The 20,686-nt window shown below is 36.1% G+C and overlaps 1 protein-coding gene across 6 annotated transcripts in view; it reads right to left on the bottom strand.

Moving 5' to 3' along the window:
- Positions 1 to 20,686, bottom strand: part of ZNF644 (zinc finger protein 644) — a 72,812-nt gene that overhangs the window by 10,207 nt on the left and 41,919 nt on the right. For 4 of the 6 annotated variants that reach the window (XM_056497359.1, XM_056497358.1, XM_056497363.1 and 1 more), the window contains exons 2-6: positions 18,812 to 18,867; positions 6,771 to 6,843; positions 3,775 to 5,821; positions 2,790 to 3,345; positions 2,022 to 2,627 (exon numbers count right to left, since the gene is read on the bottom strand). In XM_056497359.1, the coding sequence (XP_056353334.1) occupies positions 2,022 to 2,627; positions 2,790 to 3,345; positions 3,775 to 5,790 (3,178 nt within the window). In that variant the 5' untranslated portion in view covers positions 5,791 to 5,821; positions 6,771 to 6,843; positions 18,812 to 18,867. Of the gene's footprint in view, positions 1 to 2,021; positions 2,628 to 2,789; positions 3,346 to 3,774; positions 5,822 to 6,737; positions 6,844 to 18,811; positions 18,868 to 20,686 lie in introns of all 6 variants that reach the window. The other 2 variants (XM_056497362.1, XM_056497360.1) reach the window with 1 other exon arrangement.

Here is a 20,686-nt window from a genome sequence, read left to right as displayed (position 1 = left end):
AGATGCACAATTGATAACGAAAGTAAATGATTTGAAGTCTTTTGCTAAAATGTTTCTGCTAAATAAATATCAACAAAGCAACATGCTATTTATCACACGAAAACAATGAAACAATACTGAATTCCTCACTTACAGACGAAGAAACCATTGTAACTTATCTCCTGCTCAACTTCACCATAACATTTCTCCCTGCATATTACCAAAGATATACTGTTTTGGTCAACTAATATTTCAGGCTCTCTACTAATAAATAATTAGAAGAATAAATGAAAAAGCTAAAACTACTCAGCTGAAAAGTCTCTGCAGGAAAAGAAAGAATGCTATTTTCCAGCAGCCCACAGAAGACATGCTGTTTTTTCAGGCAAGTTACAGAAGAAGAACACCTGGTTGGTAAAAGCCTTTTTAAAACTAAAACCAGAATTAAGAATATTTGCCCTTTTCAGGAAAACCAGAAGATTTTCAACTTGATGTTAAATATTTTCTTATTAACTCAACTGGCACAGTTAGTTATCAAATTCTGTTACCTCAGTCACAGAAAACTATTGGGCCCCATTCAGAACTGTTAGTACTATGCGAGCGTATGTTTATTTTTACTTGGTTGTTCATCATAACCAAACAGGTTCTACCTAGTATTGAGCAGTAAATATTACACAGAAAGCAAAACACAGTGTCAGGTTTGGCAAGCTATTCCAGGAGCATTGTTTTTCAAATCATTAAACCTGTCAAATACACTTCCTTTATTAAGCAATCTCCAGTCTTAAGGGACAACCACAGACATACAGAAGACAAAAATGTAATTCTTCCCCACTTCTACCATGTCATCTTAGAAAGCCACCTTTCTTAAGAGATTTATTGCCACACTTTTATAGCCCTCTAAAAGAACTTCTGAGCACATCAGATTCTTGGGGTTTTTTGTTTAAAGGAAGAAAAGAATATAGGTGAAAAAGTACTAGGCACTGCCAGTTTTACTACCCTGGTTAATAACAAGAAAAGAAACAGCATCAAAAAAAGTCAGGGGTATAAAAATAAGAACCTGCTCCTCAATCTAGAGAATCCTGTAGCACTGGTGGTGTCCAACCAAGAAACCAGCAAATGCAACCTCTACATACACATTAAAAAGAATGTTGTAAGAGTTCCCCAAGACTAGAAATAATTCTCATGTGACAAGTAAGTTAAAAACATCACCCTAAGAGCCTGCTCTAATAGAGTCCGTATACTCATAGTATACAGAGTAGCTAGGAAGTTGATTATAGAATTGTTTGATTAGCACAATTCTCAGTGGAGGGACAATCTAGGTCCTTATTGGTCAAAGGCCGTGCATTGGAAACCTGCTGGCTACAACTGTGTGCCAACAAAGCTTGAACCAGCACAGGTTGTCACTCAGGATAGACAGGTCCTAAGCAAGCATGAGTTTCTCACAGTAGCCACAATTTGCAACAAACAAGAATTAATCTATATTGTAAGAGTATGTTGGCCTAAAACCATCAAAATTAGTTGACAGTGATTCACTAATTTGCAGTATTATGCATTTATAATGGTATCAACAGTTCTGTTAGTTTGAGCAAATGCTGCCTTGCACAAACCTTGAAGACTTAAATGCAGTATTTGCAAACCAGCTGTTTTAACGTCCAAAACCGGGTTGCAAGCCCAAACATTTCAGAACTGTTAGTCCACCAAATATACATGGACACTTCAACTTGTTTACTGCAAGATGTGTCTTCTTCCTTACTTAGGCTCACTTTGTGTCCGCTTTCAATTTGCATGCCAGTCATATGCAGAACAGGAACTATATTCCATGCAAAAACCCTTCAGTGCTGCTGAGAGGTTTTTTCACTTTAGGAAAAACATGTCAGAAAAATTTGCTGTGCTACCTCTCGCAGTCAAGTGTCCTCTGGAAATGAAACAAGAATTAAATGAACAGAATCCCAAATAAAATACTCTTGTATTGCATAAAATGCACTTGTACATTTTCTATGAATTATATGATTCTTTGGAAATGTTGTCAAGAAACACCTTCTTACCTGACTGCATAGTCAAGTCCATTTTTTGTGGCTGATACATCAATGGACTGTCTTCATTTAATGGAAGAACACATTTCTGAACAAACCTCTTTCTTGCAGTTTGATTATGAATTTTTTGAGGGGAAATATGAGGATTCCTTTCTTCTCCTAACCTCTTGTTTTTCAGGAGTTCTATCAGTGAAAGTGACTGATTTCTTTTTTCATCATGTAGTACTGCTTTTGCTTCATCACATTCATTCAGGAAACTCAGCCCTTCTTCTTCTGATGCAGACACAGATATATCTTCAGTCTTTAGGCCATTATGGTATGCTTCAAGAGGTAAAACATTCTGAGATAAAAAGTCATCATTTGATGCAAATTTCTGAGCAACAAATGGTCTGGGAATAATACGGCGACTGTTCAAAGCCTTTAGGATTTTTTCATACTTGTCTTCATTTTGCATCATCTCATTCAGAACACAGATGGGAGACTTGTGTGCGTCCCACTTGGTTTTGCCAAGCCTCTTCAGGTGTCCTCGCACATGATTAGACAATCCAATTTTAGTATCGAACCAGCCACCACAGAGCTGACATGTGTGCTCAGAGGAAGTTTCAGATTTCTCAATTGCTACAAAGAAAATAATTATAATGTTTTTTGACAATTGTATACAGTTAAACATGACAACTGCAAATCACAAGAGGCTTTATAACAAGATGAAGCAAGTTCAGTGCTCAGCAAACCCCTCTGTCCCCCCCTTTACTTTGTACCCAAATAAAAAACAAATCTTACCTTTTCTGACACGTTTAACAGGAGTCCCTGTTCCAGCTCTTTTAAAATGCTGCATTTTGTCACTTGTTGCTATCTGTTCTGGTGAAACAACGTGACGGGCTTCATAGCTTAGTCCAGCTCTGTGAAGATGTCCTCTGACATGATTGGACAAGCCAACACCTGTTTCAAAGGTTGCTGGACAGTACGGGCATGACTTCTTTTCAAGTGACAAATCAGTCCAATGGAAAACTGAATTATGCTTTGGCAATGCTGATCCTACATTTTCTAAATTCTGAGGATCATGCAAATCATGCAAGAAGTTACTACCCTCAGCATCTTCGTAATACTCAAAATAAAAGCCATCATTCTGCTCATAACCAAGTGAAGATTTATCAGCAGCTTCATTATCTTCCATTTTACCTTTGAATATGGGGAATAGGTTTACATGCTCCTGATTAATATCACTGTAAGATTCATCCTCCAGAGACTGTGTAGTGTAATCACATAGTTCAACATTTTCCCATGAACTTTCATCCTCCGTTTCATAGCTGTCTTTTTTTTCAGCAGAGTTTAGTTTCTGTAAAACAACAACAGTCATTTTATGCAGAAAATCTGGATAGCAATCCAAATCATCTCCTGTAACAGAGCCTTCCCTCTTGGATTCTTTAACCACTCTTTTTACAGCTACATGCCTATGATCTTTACAGCCTTCTGCCCTTTTGCAATCAAGGCTATTTGAATCCATGACAAAACAATTATTACTTGATGAAGAAAATAAATGTAAAGCATTGACAGATTTGGACCCTTCCTTTTTTAAATGCAAAGGGTAAGAGTCGCTAGATTTTTTAATAATCCTGTAGTTTTCATATTTGTGTCTATATAAATAATTACTTTTTTTGGCACTAGCTTTCTGCTTTGCTGCTTGATGAAAACATTTACGTTTTTGGTCAATGCTACTTCTAATAAAAAAGTTCTTGTTTGTAGAATTTAGATTGCACACACTTACAGATGACTGTGACACGCTTTTCCGAGCCTTCTGTATCCTGTAGGGTCTCTTGTGAAGTTTTGTGAAGTTACTGGACTGTGAAGTAGAGCCAAATGATCTTTTTACATCCTGTTTTAAAGCAGAGTTCTTTGGAAAAGTAGAAGAATGTTTGATCAACTGTTTTGTCCTGCTACGAAAATCTAAAGATTCCTCTATTATGCTGCCTTTTCTTTTCTCTAGTCTAAGATGGCTACCAAAGGGATCAATGCATGATGCTGAATGCAAATATGCCATGTGTTTTTTTAAAATGCTTCTAGCTGAAGTAGCAAATGGACACAGCTTACACATATACGTTGATGACTTTCTTGAGGATCCTAAAAAAGGATCTTTCAAGGATGCCTTTTTCTGGGTTTTTCTCTGGGACAAGTCACTACCAATAATTGAACATTTGACTACTGCTCCATGAGCAATCCCTCGATGGCATTCCAGTTCATTTTCTGTCACAGCCATGAAATTGCATTCCTCACAACAGTAGTATCTTTTATCTTTTTCATGGGTCTTTGCATGCTGCACAAATGTTTTGGGACAATTGGTACCAAACACACACTGTGGGCATTGTAACCGTGCACTCCTACCCTCATCCTGAAGTTCCTTCAGCTCACGGATTTCTTCCATCAGTTTCTGCCTTCTTTCCTGGTGAATTATCATATGTTTAAGAAGCGAATTACGATCTCGAAATGTCCTTCCGCATTCCCTACAGGCATAGGGCCTGGGGACATTGAGATGCCGGAAATGACTGTTCCCATCTAAATGGTACATCATATGCCTATGCAGGTGTTTCTTCTCTCTAAAATTCACATTGCACTTTGTACAGGGATAAAATGATGGTTCATCAGTACTGAAAGTAGACGGTGGTTCAGAATCATTCTCTTCACATTTGTTTTTTAAAGTATTGGATAGAAAAGTGCTAGTGTGAACAGGAGAAGTATCTTCTGCACAGTTACTAGCGGGACTATAAATGAGCTGCTGGATACCATCAACAGTTTCCAGCTCTTCATCTGTGGACTCAGGCTTTACTTTACTCAACGAGTATTTTTGTGGTTCTATTTGTAGCTCCTCATTCTGCTCTAAGAATTCAACATTTAATAGTTTTGATTTACTAGGAATACAACTGGTATCATCAAAACAGTCTTCAGTATAACGTGTTATTTTACTAACATCCATTTTCCTTTTTCTCTTCTTTTCTACCCCTACCTTACAGTGAATGGGAGACTTCTCTATTGTTTCTTCATTTGTCATAAGAAACTGTATAAACTCTTTTTGCGGATCCCAACTAGGATCACATCCCGATCTGAAGCCACCTGTACCTGAGGAAATGCCTGTTAATGTATCAACACAATCATCTTTTAACAGTAAATTTTTATCATCCTCACAAACTTCTACTTGGTCTACTAAAGTGCTATCTACACTGTTTCCTACTGTTTTCTGTGAATCACAACCAACTGAAGCAGAGGTAGGTAGATTTTTAATGGAATGAGTCAGGTTCTTAGCATGTGCTACATCAGGTAATAAAAATAAAACTTGGTGCTGATTTGATTTCTGTGTTGTACTCTTTGCAGGCAGCTGAAGATCATGAACCACTGTCAAAGTTGAGCAGGAATCTGTGAGATGACCTCCAGGCTGTCCAGTGGTTAATGAAGCACTGTCTTTATTCATAATGGAAGTCTTTGTTGAGGTGGAGTGTGAAACTGGTCCATTAACAGCAGTTCCTCTAGACAACATAAAGTTTTCACTAGAAACAGTAGGAGCACCAGTGTGTATAAATAGAGAAGCCTGGCCTCCACTTAAGGCTTTTTCAGATCTGTCCCTTGACAGCTCCTCAGTCAGAGTCAATGTGTTGTTGTTCTGAAATGACGTGTCACTCTCTTCTGGTTTGGGAATGCCACCTTCTTCCTCAGATACAAAATTATCATCACATAGGATTTCTTCTTCTTCTTTAGCACCAGGGACGCCAGTATTTATCTCTAAATCATCCATATTGCTGGTCAGTCCATTAAATACATTTATACTAAAAAACAAACAAGAAAAAAATCAGGCAATTGCAGAAATAAATAATGACAACTTTAATTTACAGCTTTTCTTCAGGATCACTCTTCACACTGTAATCTAAAAAGATGTTTTGAACTTGCCAAAAATCTACTTTTCATTTAGGATATCCAGGACATTTATAGTGCATCAATGAAGCAATAAAAAATATTATTTTTTTGCTATGCAATATTGATAAACATACAGCAAACTAACCACTGCCAAATATTTCAGTTTAAAGAAGCCCGAGACCACACACAAGCAGGATGGGGAAATTTAGATTGTCAAATAGATCCTCTATGAACATAAATACAAATTATCTTCAGTTGTTCTCCAGAAGTAAAAGTAAGGAGGCTACCTAAACATCTACAAGCAATTCTGGTTTTTTTTAAACATATTTTCTTTAGGAAACTAAAACGGTCTGTACGTTTCTCAAGGTAACACTTTCTTTGAAGTATAAAACATTTCATTAGGATTTACCTACCAGATGAAGTCACCGTGTTGAATCCAGAGCATGACACTAACAATATCTTCCAGTACAGAGAACTACTACATATTAATTCCCTGTGGGTGGCCTTGTCTTTCTACAAGTGACTCTTATTCATACATCAAATCATCTGTTCAATGCTTAGCGAGCACAAAGGAGTTGCCTACACATGAAAATCAATGTATGACCTGGCATTCACTTTTCATACGGGTCCTCAGAACACAGAGAGCATTAGGCATTAAACATTCATCTAGGAATCAGGACATCTGTATTTTACAGAAATCTAGTATTTTACCCTTAGAGAGTACTCCTCACTTGAATCTTTTGGGGGTTTGATTTGGGGGTTTGAAACCACATAGTTTCAGTTACTAATTAAAATTTTGAACAGAACGCAGTTATAAGGAGTTATTACCTAGACTCTTTGAATTAAGATGTTATAACTCACAACTAATATCCATGGCTTCCTGCAATGGTCCTTTATCGAAATCCAGGAAGACCACTTTGGACATCCTTTTTTCCTAAGGAGAAAAAACAACCTAGTTAAACACCACCAGTTTCACCTTCATACATAACGTTTAAAATATGTCCAGTATTTTCAATTCAACAGAATGACAGCCATCCACACAACTTAAAGCTAACTACAGCTTCAAGGAAATTCCCTTTTATTGCACTTGTTTTGTTCCAAATCAACAAAAGGATAAATCAATTATTTAACCTCTTCTGAGTTTGTAAAAAACAAACCTTAGTGTAATTATTGTAAAATTACCTTTGCAGATACAAGTAATTTTATTTGGAGTAGAAATACAAGGAAATATTAAGTCATTAAAAATATATTTCCTTTGCTATTCCATCTTTGCTACTGAACTGGCCAATTTAGAAATACAGCAATGCTCACATCAGAGCCATAATAAATATTTTAAATCTGTGAAATATTTTATTGTATTATTATCTGTAATGCACCTTTAGGCAAATGTTTTACTAAACACCCCAGTTTCTCATCTTGCCATTTCTTAGATTTTTGCTTTTCTTTGCTGTTTTGAGATGGGTCATTTTTCACTATAATAACAACTTCCAATAAGATCACATCCAAAGCTATCACCCTAAAATGGTGATAATGCACCACCCAGCAGGAGTCTTTACATCACCTACACAAGTTAGAAATGGGCAGTGCAAACATGCGCTAAGAATCAGTAATGCAAAAGTCAATTAAAAGAAGTGAAGCTTACAATGATGCACAACAGCTACAGCAATTTTACAACTCAATAATGTAGGCTTCATATAGTATCAGGCAGCAAAGTATAAAACTGTTCACGAAACATTTATAAGAAACTGAGCAAGACAATTTTGCCTGGAAGATGTGCATTTTGCTTGGTTTATGGCTGCAAAAGCAGACAAAAGCGTGCTCAGTCAATCTGAGAGCCTGTATTAGCTTTTCTCAACAGGAAGCAACGTTGCTAACGAAGTGGTAAATTCAGTGTTAATGAGTGGCTTCACTGTTACCACCTCTGAGGTAAAACCTTCCATGCTCCAAGTTCCACCCATCTGTTCTGGTGTGAGGAGTTCAGAGGAAGAACAGACGCTTCCCATTTAAAGCAACTTCATTGGTACCCCCTGAACAGCGGGGAGGCAGACTGAGAATATTGTGCTGCTTGGAGACTGCAATCCTCATTATCAGAATGGCTCCTCAAAACTTCTCACAGGTTTACAAGATGAAGACACAACTATGTTGCTCCACATACAAAACCATACTGCTAATGAATATTAGTGTTAAAGCTGAAGTTAAGAAGGTGGCTATGACACCCTGTGGTCACCATTAAACTGAGATTCTCTTAGAGTTATCAGAGATATCTAAAGCATTACCTAAAACAATCTTGTAAGAGACTCCTCTCCATACTGTGTATTTATAGAGATTATGAACTATTCCATATGGGTATGATTAAGAAGTCTTCTATGTAAATACAGGTATCCCTACAGATTTCAGTCTTTGAATCAAGCCTGAAATGCTTTGTTTCAATAATATCACTGCTACATTTAAAAAACTTTCTGCTAATGATAATTTTTATTCTTATAATCATATATTATTATTCTTTCTAGCTATCAAGGTGCCAAAATGCACTATTTTTTGCACAGGACAACAACAATAAAGTTAACAGTTTTAACAGTGTGGCATTAGAGAAAACAGAAAATGTATTTTTAAATTACAGTAATTTAGTCTTGTGATAACACTGAACCAAGATGCAATGCTTCAGTTACATTATATACTCCACGTGTCAGAATTTACACAGTGACAACCATAGGTATAACTAGACACAATGCCATGTTTTCTGAGGAAATGTTATCATCTAACTTGTCTCATGGGAAAAAAAGAAAAAAACCAATCGTAATTGAGATGTAACCAAGGCTAGGCAATATTCTTTGCATGATTCCCTAAGTTTTAAAATTACTTTCTCTATGCCATATCAGGAATACATTATTAAGTCTGTCAAAACATATAGCATTTAATACTTGCTGTATTTGAAAAATTAAAAACTGAGATCAAACCTCCAATTTGTTGAAAGTACTGCTTATCATATCCACTACCAGGACTATATTACCTCAACTAGGCAGCTGAGGTAATTTTTACTTAAGCATCTAGTGCAACATACCTTGGAGATATATACATGTAAAAATGGTGATGGAAAGTGTCCGGAAACGCCTGCACAAGCATACACAATCCCAGCTCCGACCTTTGAAACACACTTTATCTAATGGCTAGGTCAAATTCAATTCAATTCTTTCTGTTAAGCCTAGAATGACTGCAGTGCACTTAACAGTGTTATTCTTGGTTTACATGCTATGCTATTTACTATACAGAAATTATTTCATATTCAAAAGTAGAAACCAATTATTTCTCCAGCTAAGCCACACTCCACTCTCTAATAATTGATTTAAAATCTAGCTAATTTTAAATACTGTTTTTATAAATAAAGTATCAGTTTTAAAAATCACAATGTGTTCTGCAGATATGACTGCCTGTGGCCAGATAGTCTAAGCATTAAAAAAGTGTAAGGTCAGATCTATCTTCAAGCTGACAGATCATAATTTAAATGCCTTAAGCTAATCTTATTGTCTTAAAAAATCTTGAACATCAGTATTTTTGCAAACTATCAGCACTTGCTATAACACCCTTACTACACTACATCTTGAGGTTACTACAGAAGAAATGAGGTGATAATTGCATATTAACATAATTATTTGGTAATCCCTCCAAGCAAGCTTCCTAGGTCACTCAGTAATTCAGATTAGATGCAACCTTCCTGTCATCAGATCTATGCTGTCCACTTTCTGTTCATTAATAATTCTTTTTGATAGGAATGTACTTAAATCCATTGTTCTATGTACATTATTAATTGTATTTATTACCAGTAGGTTTATGACCTTTCCAAGTTCTTACTTCATAAGGATAACCTCTACTATGCAGTAGGGTCACACACCAAACTAAGAGCACTGCCTTTACACAATGCTAGTTCACAAAGCTTACACCTCAGTGCCAAGCACATCATGCTGTTGCCTACCAGCAGTTGTAGGCAAGAGATCTGTCAGCCTCTCTGGCAGGCCCTGTGTCATTTAGGGATTTACAATAAATTTGAAAGCACACTGGAGCTGAAAAATTAAAACGGAAGAATTTAGCTGAGTTTGTAAAAAGCGTGAAGTGCCTTTATGTGTTCTGATACCAAGTTTCTCCCAAAATTCATAAATATAAGCCAATAAGCTAAAAGCACAGAGTGACTATTAAGCAGCAAAAAAATTAGAATCCATCACCTAAATGGTTTGAATTTAACCAGCTTAGTTAAAGAAACTGAAGAAATAGAGTCTTTCAGCAGTGCTGTAACAAAGGCAAAAATGTACTTGTCCTATACTAAACAACTCCTCATAAGTCAAGATGTTTAAGCAGATATGTGAATAACCAGGACATTCAAGGGATTGTTCAAATATTCAAGAGATAGGAGAGGTGTTTCAGGTTTGCATGGCTCCCATCTAGACTTTTCATCAAGACTTCATAATGTAAACAGAGAAAACTAACAAAACCTACAATTTTTTCCACAAGTGTTCCATAATAAAGCTTTCTCAAATGACAGATTGTATTAAAGGTGATGGAACCAAATTCAGATTTTTAGGCAACAGAATATCAGAGAGAATAAAAGTACATCATGGTACAGGACTAAAAAGGTATCTCCTTCCATTCTGCCCCATCACACTCTATGCTTTAAAAACTTAATCATGGCAATCATCAAGCACAGAAATTTTGCCGAAAGAGAAAGGCTTAAGAACCTCTGGAAATGAAGGTTTGTACAGAGTAATAGAGGAACTGGTAATGTATCAGCACAAACCAGCCACATCTTGTGAAAAAGACCCCAACTCTTAGAATACAGCTGCACAATATTTTTGCCTCTTCCACACAGTAATGCACAGTTTATGCCTCTGGAGCTTTGGGTGTTATCTAGCAATAATAATGCCCCAAATCTATAAAATCACCATACTTTGATCATTAGAATATCTACTACTTGTTTTCCAGTTTATTTCTTTTTGAAAAGCTATCCTGATCCACCCTTCAGATGGAAATAAAACCACAAAGCCTGACAACTACAGGACAAGTCAGTGACCCACCTTGCCTTTCCCCAGCTTCTATTTGTGTTTGTAAATTAAGATGCTGAAAATACATTTCCTTCTGCACAGCAGAAACACTACTTGTAGACTGCCTTACTTAGCTTTGAAATCTACAAATTAACACTTCTGCATTTTTTCAAATTTCTGCACTGAAGAGACAACTTGTTTAATATGCATAACACCATGAGTACTGCCCCCCCATGCCTACTTTATACATAGTCTGAAGTTATTAATCTAACTACAACATGAGGAGATCCATTCAAAACTAGTTCTCTTCAATACAATTCAAATCCACAGCCTTAACAATACAAATGTAACAATACAAACACTGGAAAACTCTCATAGCTAACTAGACTGCCATATGGAAATTTTTTAAAGCAGTATGAAATATTACCAATACAACATTTATATTATACCTGTATGTTACTGCCACCCACAATATAACCTTTTTTCATACTGTTAGAAAGTCACCGAGTTGTCAAATATCTGCAGAAAAACGTGACCATAGAGAAATTCTCAGTTATAGAGGAGCCATGACAAGAGCAGCTCGTCTTTTCAGTAAGATTATAATTGGGAAGATCAAACCCCAAAGCACACTTTCTGAAAAAGTTATTTTCCTTAAACTTAGTTCCTAATGCAACAATGCCTTCAAAAGCTCTCTGTCAAGAGCAGTAAGAAAACCAAAAACTCCTTAAAAATGTCAAAATTTCAGAAACCCAATTTCTAGTCTAAAACATCTAAGAATGATACGTTACCATCTCATGTGAAAGGAAACTGAACAAAACTTAAGAACAACCATCATAAAATTAGAAATCACAAAAGAGAATTCCATTACTGCCACCAACCATTCTTAATATTACCTCTCTATTATTGATTTGCTTGGGGAAATAAACCAGTTTGTCACAATGGGGAGCATCATGCTAAAATTCAATACTGAAATCAATAATAATAAATGACAGTACAATTTAAGTGTCACAAGAACCACATGTATCACTATTAAAAAACACTCTTCTAGTTTTAACTGCTCATGCAGCAGTTTAGGATGGTTTCATTGGCAGGTGCTTTTCAAAAATGAACTACGTATTTCTAAAAAATGACTAGCCAGAACACAAAACCAAGATGTTGAAACTGGTAACTTAGGAACAGTCACACACTGTCTGGCAAATCCACAGGCTTTGTAACTCCTGCCCAGAAGTCCACAGCCCTGTTCAAAGAGGACAGCCAGGTTTTTGTCTTCACATTCCTGCAGCTCTCTAGTTTGGATTTTTAGTAGTGCAATATAGTTTGAATGGTACTGCCTTTAGCTCTACTAGAGATAAAAACTACAATCAAATATTGAATTGTCCCAAATGCAAACATACATGGTAATGACTAGCAGTATTCCAATAAAGACACAGAAGTACTAAAAATACAGAATTAATGCTCTGTGAAAATACGCACTGTTTCTCTTCTAAACTGCTCCCTTACTTTTACATGCATAAATTCTCTTCCTTGATGCCATCTCATGCTTTCTCTCTAAAGAAAGCAAATGTCTGAGAAAACATTATTAATCTCTTTCAGCATCATTACCTTTGTTTTTCAGTGAAACATATTCCTAAGCCTCTAGCATGGTACAAAAAATTACTTTTATCTAGACATACACAATAAATAATTTTATTAACCAGCAGCATTATTAAAACCAGAAAGCTTTTCTTCATTATAATCTACAAATAAAAGTCCTGCTCCTATCCTTGCTGTGAGGCATCTTTATCACACTGCCAAAAATTTAAGGGTTGTGATCAGTGGCACAAAGTGTGCAGGAACTAAATCTGTACCCTGAGGCTGGTACCAGGTCCCACACTGTTCAATGTCTTCATTACCCACATGGATGATGGGGCAGAAGGGACCCTTGGCAAGGCTGCTGATCACACAAGGTTGTGATGCCATTGAGAGGGACCTCAACAGGATGGAAAACGGGAGTGAACAAGATGGTTACAGGCTCCTCCTCCCAAACTCAACTATTTTGTGATTGTTTTAGTACCCTTAGCCACACGGTATCCAAACTGTTGCTTATTTTAGTCCTCTCTAGAGTGCTCCACAATAGCTCAGGCTTCCACAATTTTTCAGTTGTGAAATATCAATACAGGTAAAAAAGTATTTTTAAAAACCCTGAATTTATCATTCTGACAGCTGAAGAAAATCACACCAAAATTATCAGGCATATGGTAAAAGCATGTTCGCTCTATGCCAAGTTATGCAGAACATATTGACAGCAAAACTATAGTTTGATACTCTTCTCCCTCCTACCTCTCTTCCAGAGATCCTGTTTTCACAAGTTCTCTCACTAAATAAAATAATGTTTTCACTAAATAGAGTAGTATTATCACATTCAAATTTATAAACACGTATTTCCCTAGTCCCACCTAATTTTCCAATTGCATTTCTACAATTTTAGATTTTACATAGGGTGAATCACTCTTCTTCACCACCACATACTTAAACACCTTTCTGATGTGTCACACCTCAGAAAGGCTTCTCAGTCAGCCCTTCAGGTAATACAGTAAAAGTATTTCCTCTTTACAGAACCCACTACCACCAGCAATGTTCATCTCCAGTCACACTGAGACATTCCACAAAGAGACCATGTTTAGGAAAGTATCTGCACTTTTCCAGACTTTAAGATCACCACTGCAGCCCTTACATGGGGTATAATACTAAAATTAAAGAAACTGCTGACCACTGCAGAAGATTTTGGCTTGCAGAGAAGTATTTTCAACATGGCATCATATACTGTCAAATCATTGGAATTATGCTTTTCTTTGTGGCAAAGTCAGTTTAAATAATTGCTGCCTTCTTCCACTCTCTCAAGTTCCTTCTTTCACACTTTATCAACCATTTCATTATCCAGTTTAAAAGGCTGGGACCCAAACACCGCTGAATTGGCAGAGTCGAGAGGCGACACTATGGGTAAGGGCACAAGCTTTTACTAGCTTTGTTGACAGAAAAATCCACTGGGCAATCTTTTCCTAAAGTCTATATGAATAAATAAAAAAGGAAAAATGTAGAGAACATTTCATAAGGCAAAAAAGAAGCTTCAACAGTCCTCTATTAAATTGCAGAATGTAGCACTACAAGGAATTCTACCATGAAGCAAATTTTATGTTCTAAAATTACTTGAACTAAACTACTCAACTGAAACAAACTGCTGGAAGTAAATGCTAAAATAATTCAACTGGGGAACATTACACACATCTTCTGAGAATACTATTAACACAAGCAAATCTCTTAAATTGCGTATTAGACATGATAGCTAGATTTTCCACAGAGACATACAAATGCAAATCCTCCCAGTGGGTTAAATAAAAAGTCTTTTCATTTCTAAAACACATAACTAACTTTCAAAAATTTAAAAACTAATCTGCCCCTCCTTAACTTATAGTTTTATAGGATCAGCCACCTTATCTGCTCAGAGACAAGTCCTTTTAAAGCCAGGTACTGCCACCAAGTGGTGGTGATATCTGGATTTGCAAATCCAATTATTCCCCACGTGCAACTGAAAAACATTCCTGCAGCTGCAAATATGAGCAATGCTCTGCTAACACAAGACATTTAAAAATTAATAAAAGCAGAACCCAGATATCCAAATCTAAAACTGATCTTCAATGTAAAACAAAGGCCTTTCCAACAATTTCGTCCTTTTGTTCAGACATTGCTTGTAAGCAGTTGGGTAAAGAAACCTTTTTTCCAACACAAATCCAATATATACAAATAAAACAATTAATAATTAGGTGTTTTATGCAACTTTATGCAAATCCCCAATGATTACAACTGTACCACCACATAGGTCTTTTTTTCAGGGTTTCAGGAAAAAGTGAATTCTGTAACTGACATAAAAGACATCTTAAGGTATAAAAATCCAGCTTATCTGGATAAGCTACCCACTCAATCTACATCCATCAGCATGTAAAGATAACAAACGGAGAGGAATTTTTAGAAATCATATGTATCTATTTTTACAGAAGTATTTCACAAGTTAATTAAACAACATTGCTGGTTACCTGCATGAACTAGTTGTGAAGCGCCAATCCAACAGATCACAGATGAACACTTGAATGACAACATGATGCTGCTGCATAATGGATTTACCCAGTGGCTTTCTTAAAAATCATATTAAGAACAATTTAACCCAACTAACACATCTTGCAACTTCAGAACAAATCTGACCTTATTTACAGTTCTAGTGAATAAAAGTTGTCTTTTTTTTTATCCAGCATGACCTGAAACACATCTAGCAGTTTCTCATGATTTTTGCCTTTTTGGCTGATAACCACTTGCTGTGCAAATGTTAATGTAATCACAAATTTTAAGACTGTATCTCCTGCTAATGTAAATAGACTTTTTTAACTTCTAAAGCATGGTATCCTTCCAATTCTAAAAACACTGGCTGAAACAAACACTCCGCTTTTACTCATTTCATTCAGAACCTCAGAGTAACAAAATACACTTTTGATACTCACTCATCCTTAGCAGCAAACTGGCTCTCATCCTGTGTTCTTTCAGTTATCAAGGATTAAAAGCTAGTAAGATTCTAAGTAGCAGTACCAGGTAAAGCAAATAAAGCCATGTCGCACCTTTTCAGATTAAGAACAAAAAATTGTTGACTTGGAGAAGATGACTGTGCTTGCTGAAGAAAATACAAAATCAGAGCTTTTAAAGGACTCAAATCTATGTAATACTGTACATGACCAGAAAAATATAAGTGAGAAGAAAAGCTCAAGTCAATCCACTAATACTTGGGGTTTGTTTCTTTTTTTTTTTTTTTTTTTAATTTAAAACAAAAAAGACATCACCTGAAGTGATTAACACTAGAAAACTCAACTTCATGGATAAAAGGAACAAGATAAAAATTATAAGAGATCCTCTCTGAGCCAAAGACACAAAAATCCCACATACTAAAATTAATCCTGTGCAGAATTCTGTATATAACCTATTTTTCTTCAGTATTCATGGTACTATTATTCACTAATTACATCCTTCTACTTTTAGGTAAAGCAATACTAAATACATTCAAGGCAGTTTCTGGAAGCAAGTTTGGTTTGTCTGGTATCTAAAATGCTTAAAATATGACCTCACTTCACTGTACACACCTAATTACAGAGAAATTCAGCACAAGCATGTAAGTTCTGCAACCTATCCTATCCTGCTACACGGAAGTGTGGCCTGTTGCACTTTTATCACATTGAGACCAAGTTTATTTTTTCCTAACTTCCCCCTGTATTTAAAACAAGACAGATTCTTCTGTGGAATTCAGAAATGCAGTCTGTAAATCAGAAATTTTAAGAACAAATACTATGGCTACCCCAATAAAGTACATTCACTGTCTGTAAGCAGTATCTTATACCTGTGTGTTTTTAACCAGTAACAGTTTTCTTTATTTATTTACAAAAGTCAGGATATGGTATCTTTTATATTTGCCTCAGGAACATGAATGATTTGAAATTTTAAGAACAAAACTCCAAACCCTTAACAAAAAAAAAAACAAAACAAAAAACCCCCCCAAACAATAATAACAACAACAACAAAAAGCCACCCTTCATGGAAAGCACACTAGCAGAGCTATCAGGAAATGCATTATGGTCAAGTGTACAAGTAAAATGCTTTAGCAAATAACTAAATCACATTTTCAGCTATTGCTTTAAAAGACATAAGCTTACATAAAAAGACAAGTCTGCACAGAGCTGTGGGAGTGAAAATTATTGTTTTGAAGTCTCTGAGATGCTGCAGCCACCACACTCATGAGTGGAGACTGAAGACAGAGGCAGTTGGGAAATGCAGGCTGTTCTTGAAAACGAACTCTTAGTCATCCCTGCTGCCCCTCTCTGAACCTTCTTTAGCTATGTTGTTTTTCAGTCACCAGTCTACAAGAAGCAATATACATTGCAATGCAATTCAGCTATGGTACACCACAAATTTGTAGAACTGAATCTGGTTTTTGTTTTGTTCCCTAATAAAGCACAATAATTTCATTAATTTACTGACTATTCAGTTGTCATTGTTTACTGAACTCTGAGAACCTCAAGATTTCCTCCAAGCAACAGCAATACTGATCAAACGTCATTACACTGTTTCCATTATCCTTTTACACATTTTTCTGTCCTCTTGCTGTGAATGTGTTCTCTACAGGCGTTCTCCTCACAGACAGCTTTTTCCTACTAAACACAGACCATCACTATGAAGATTTTCAGAGTTTCATTCAGAAGACTTCATGCTTAAAATATACAGTTATTTATACATTAGACTTTTCAATTAATTTTGTATATTTAAACAATTTGATAAGACACAAATGAAAAAAGAGCATAAATGTCAAGCTTTAAGTACTGAAAGCATTAGAAGGCACAAGGAACAGTTTGAATTTTACTGTCAATTCAACTGCCTTTTCTAGCCATAATTCTTGTCTTACACTCATCCTTAGATGAAGTATTTCCTTTTGCAGAGTTATATTCATTTGTTTTCTCAAAGCAGCAGATTCCAGAAACCAGTAAAGTCAAGCTAAGGGAGTAAACATATTTTGCACATAAGGATATGCATAACACAGCAGTAGAGCTTATTTTTAATTGTTCATAGTTCAGAAGACTATTCATAATCAAAGTTCTGAATTGGTTATACATTAAACAAAAGATCAACACTCAATAGAAGAGTTATTTTAAATTCCCCACAAAGCATTCTTCTATAATCAGTATTTTAAAGTTGACAGCAACAGCTCTGAAGAAGTAGTAGGGGAACAGAAGATATGAATAAAGCAGTTCATGTCTATTTTAAAATGCACATACCACAATTTCAAGGCAATATTAAGTCTACATATTAACTGGAGCTTGAAATTGAGGAAAAAAACTTATTTAAGCAAATGGGATCTCCCTCTCACCTCTTCAAAATATCAAGTCACTGCAAGCAGCCACATTCTGAGATGGCTCATGAAACAGGAAGCAGGAAACTTAAGAACACAGTTTTGGTTTGTTAGAGAGGCCTCTGCAGAGGAGTCCATCATGCCATGTCTCCAAAGCAGAGAATTACTGAACTGTGGAGCCTTATCAAAAGATCCTCTTGGAAAACTCAAGTTAAAAAAGATTAAAGCTCTTTGTTACATGTTTCACATAATTATATGGAGACAAGATTAATTTTATAGTTCAAATTATTCCTCGAGCAGCAAGTAAATGGAAGAGAAAAAGCTAAGCATCTTAATTCTTTTTCTTAAAATTACAGAGGAAGGGGGTGGGGGGAAGGAGGAAAACACCAGTTACAGAACATTCTTCCTAGATGGACACTTTGCAATTGCAAATGGACACTTCAGTTCTTCCAGCACTAAATCTCCATAAACTTTGTCTTTCAAATAGCTTGCAAACGGGTTCCTAAAGACAGAAAGAGGAGAGGAAATTCCAACAGAATTTCACTGTTTAACACTTGAAATGCTATTCTAATAGTTGGTCAAATTTCCCATGCAGTTATTTATTATTACAGTATGTGCAAGTTGAACATCCTGCTTTTACAGCACACTTTCAGTACTTTGAAACCAGGTAGATAACATGTAGAGGAAAAAATTAATTTAAAATGCTTACAATTTTGGCTTTCAGCTAGCTAGCAGAACATCATCATAATGTTAAATAATGGGGGAGTATCTTTTGTTCCTCTTTTGGTTTTGTAGACACTACACCATTACAGTACATACACTGCACACATTATAGTAATCAAGATACTAATTTCAAGAGGATTTTCACTGACCATTTTTCTGCAGGTTTAGCAGTATATGCAAATGGCATTTTTTGGGGAAAAAAACAACCCCACCAACACAAAACTCCTACTTACCTTTGCTTGTATGATTTACATTATGCTGTAAGATCCACTTCCACATTAAAACAAACCTGCAAAATAAAACAAGAACTTACTGTACAGCTGCCACTGTTTTCTGCTTGTGTCCTATACTATCAGGCAAGACAAGCAAAGCAGAGAGGTAAGAATCCACAGCCATAAAAGTATTCTATCTTTTGATCTCAGGGTAAAACTATCAACATTTCAGTGGTCTTCTTTCTAACATGTGTAATTTCCAAATAACATAGCTATTGGCATTTTAATAAAAAAAATCTACCAAATCTCACATGCTATTAAATTAAGTGGGCAGAACAGGGGAAAATAACTTGCATGGCAGTATTTGCTGCTAGTGCCTTCAAAGTCAGTTATCTCAAAGTCCTTGAACAAGGAATGATGCACACAAAGGAAACAGTTACAAATGAAAGCTTTAAAAAAATCTTTTTAGCAAAAATTATCAGCATATCTGAGATTAAGTGCTGGAGGACTTTAAGCCTGGGCCTTTCTAATTTCTCACCTTTCCTAAGGCTAAGTTGTGTTTATAACTCTAAGGTTAGCTGGCCCACTAAAATTTTATTTGTCTTCATGAAAGCTGATCAATGTTAGATGGACTTGTTTTGCTCATTTATCTTTAGAACTAACTATACAAGGTCATTTTTCACTTCCTATTTGGAAATTCTGAAGAGACTCCAAAACAACTGAAGCTGCACAAAAACAAGAATGGATTTGGGTATGGTATCTCCTCAGAACTGGGTCTACTAATGAATAACAACTACTAGCATGGAGCTTTACAGAAAGGGTGGGCTGTTCTTATGTAAACTAAATGTTTAGGCATCATCAAAATTGACTCTGAATTAAGCAACTATTGTCACACACTATCCTTACCTCATTTTATTCACACAGCTTTTTGAATCAGAGTTCCCCAATGAATCTGCAATTCTTTCAAACTCCCTTGCCTAAATTACAAAGACAGATAGTAAGGGAAGACAGACCTCTCAAAAAGTCTGACTGGATAATATAAAGCAACAGAAGTACTTGAGCTCCTCTTCCTAGCCCCAGGACTGTCCCCCAAGTATCACACTGAACTGTAGCTTTATGAGTGAATGCTATTCAATACACATACTCACTTCTCAAGTAAGATTTGGAACAGAAAAAAATAGAATTGTTTGGTCAGACTTTAAAGTAATATTCACCTAGAGAAGCAGAAGTGTTACTTTCAAACAGGAGTGGAGCTCTACTGTATGTAGAAAGTAACTGTAAAACTACAATTATATGCCCACAAAAATAACAGCCTCCATATACGAAGAGCCAAAATACCTTTCTAAAAATGAGAAAGTCAATGGTCATGGCTTTACATGATCAAACATCATGATGAGCACTAAGCCAGACATCTCAGTAAGCCTATGCACTTTGGCTGGGGAGTGACAACCACAGTCTAACACTTCTCTCATTAAGAACTACAAAGCCTGCCCCCCGTGCAAAATGGCCTCAACACCCACATCCTCTAAACTTTGCAATTAACTAAACATTTGCAATAACTGTTCTCAACACAGATTTCCTGGCTCGTGACTCAAGTACAGATAGAATCTTTCCATCAAAGGATTGTGCCCAGACAACTGCAGATCACTGGGGTGATACAGCAGTACAGTGCCATAAACCCACTACACTCTGTCACAGCCTTTCCATAGGAACACCTTATTTTGGACCAATCAATCAACTTAGTATAGGGCAAGACTTCCCATTTTATGTGAACAATCTACCTAGAGGACATGTACTCTTGCACTCATTGAAGGTGTACTTTGCAGAAAACTTAAATGAAAATACTCTTGCATTTTTAGTATTCTTTGGATCACAGGAAGCTCACAAACCACATTG

Source organism: Oenanthe melanoleuca, chromosome 8 (genome assembly GCF_029582105.1).
Source record: "Oenanthe melanoleuca isolate GR-GAL-2019-014 chromosome 8, OMel1.0, whole genome shotgun sequence".
Lineage (NCBI taxonomy): Eukaryota > Metazoa > Chordata > Aves > Passeriformes > Muscicapidae > Oenanthe > Oenanthe melanoleuca.
Note: the sequence above shows the minus strand (reverse complement) of the source record. Positions and strands in the feature narration are given on the sequence as shown.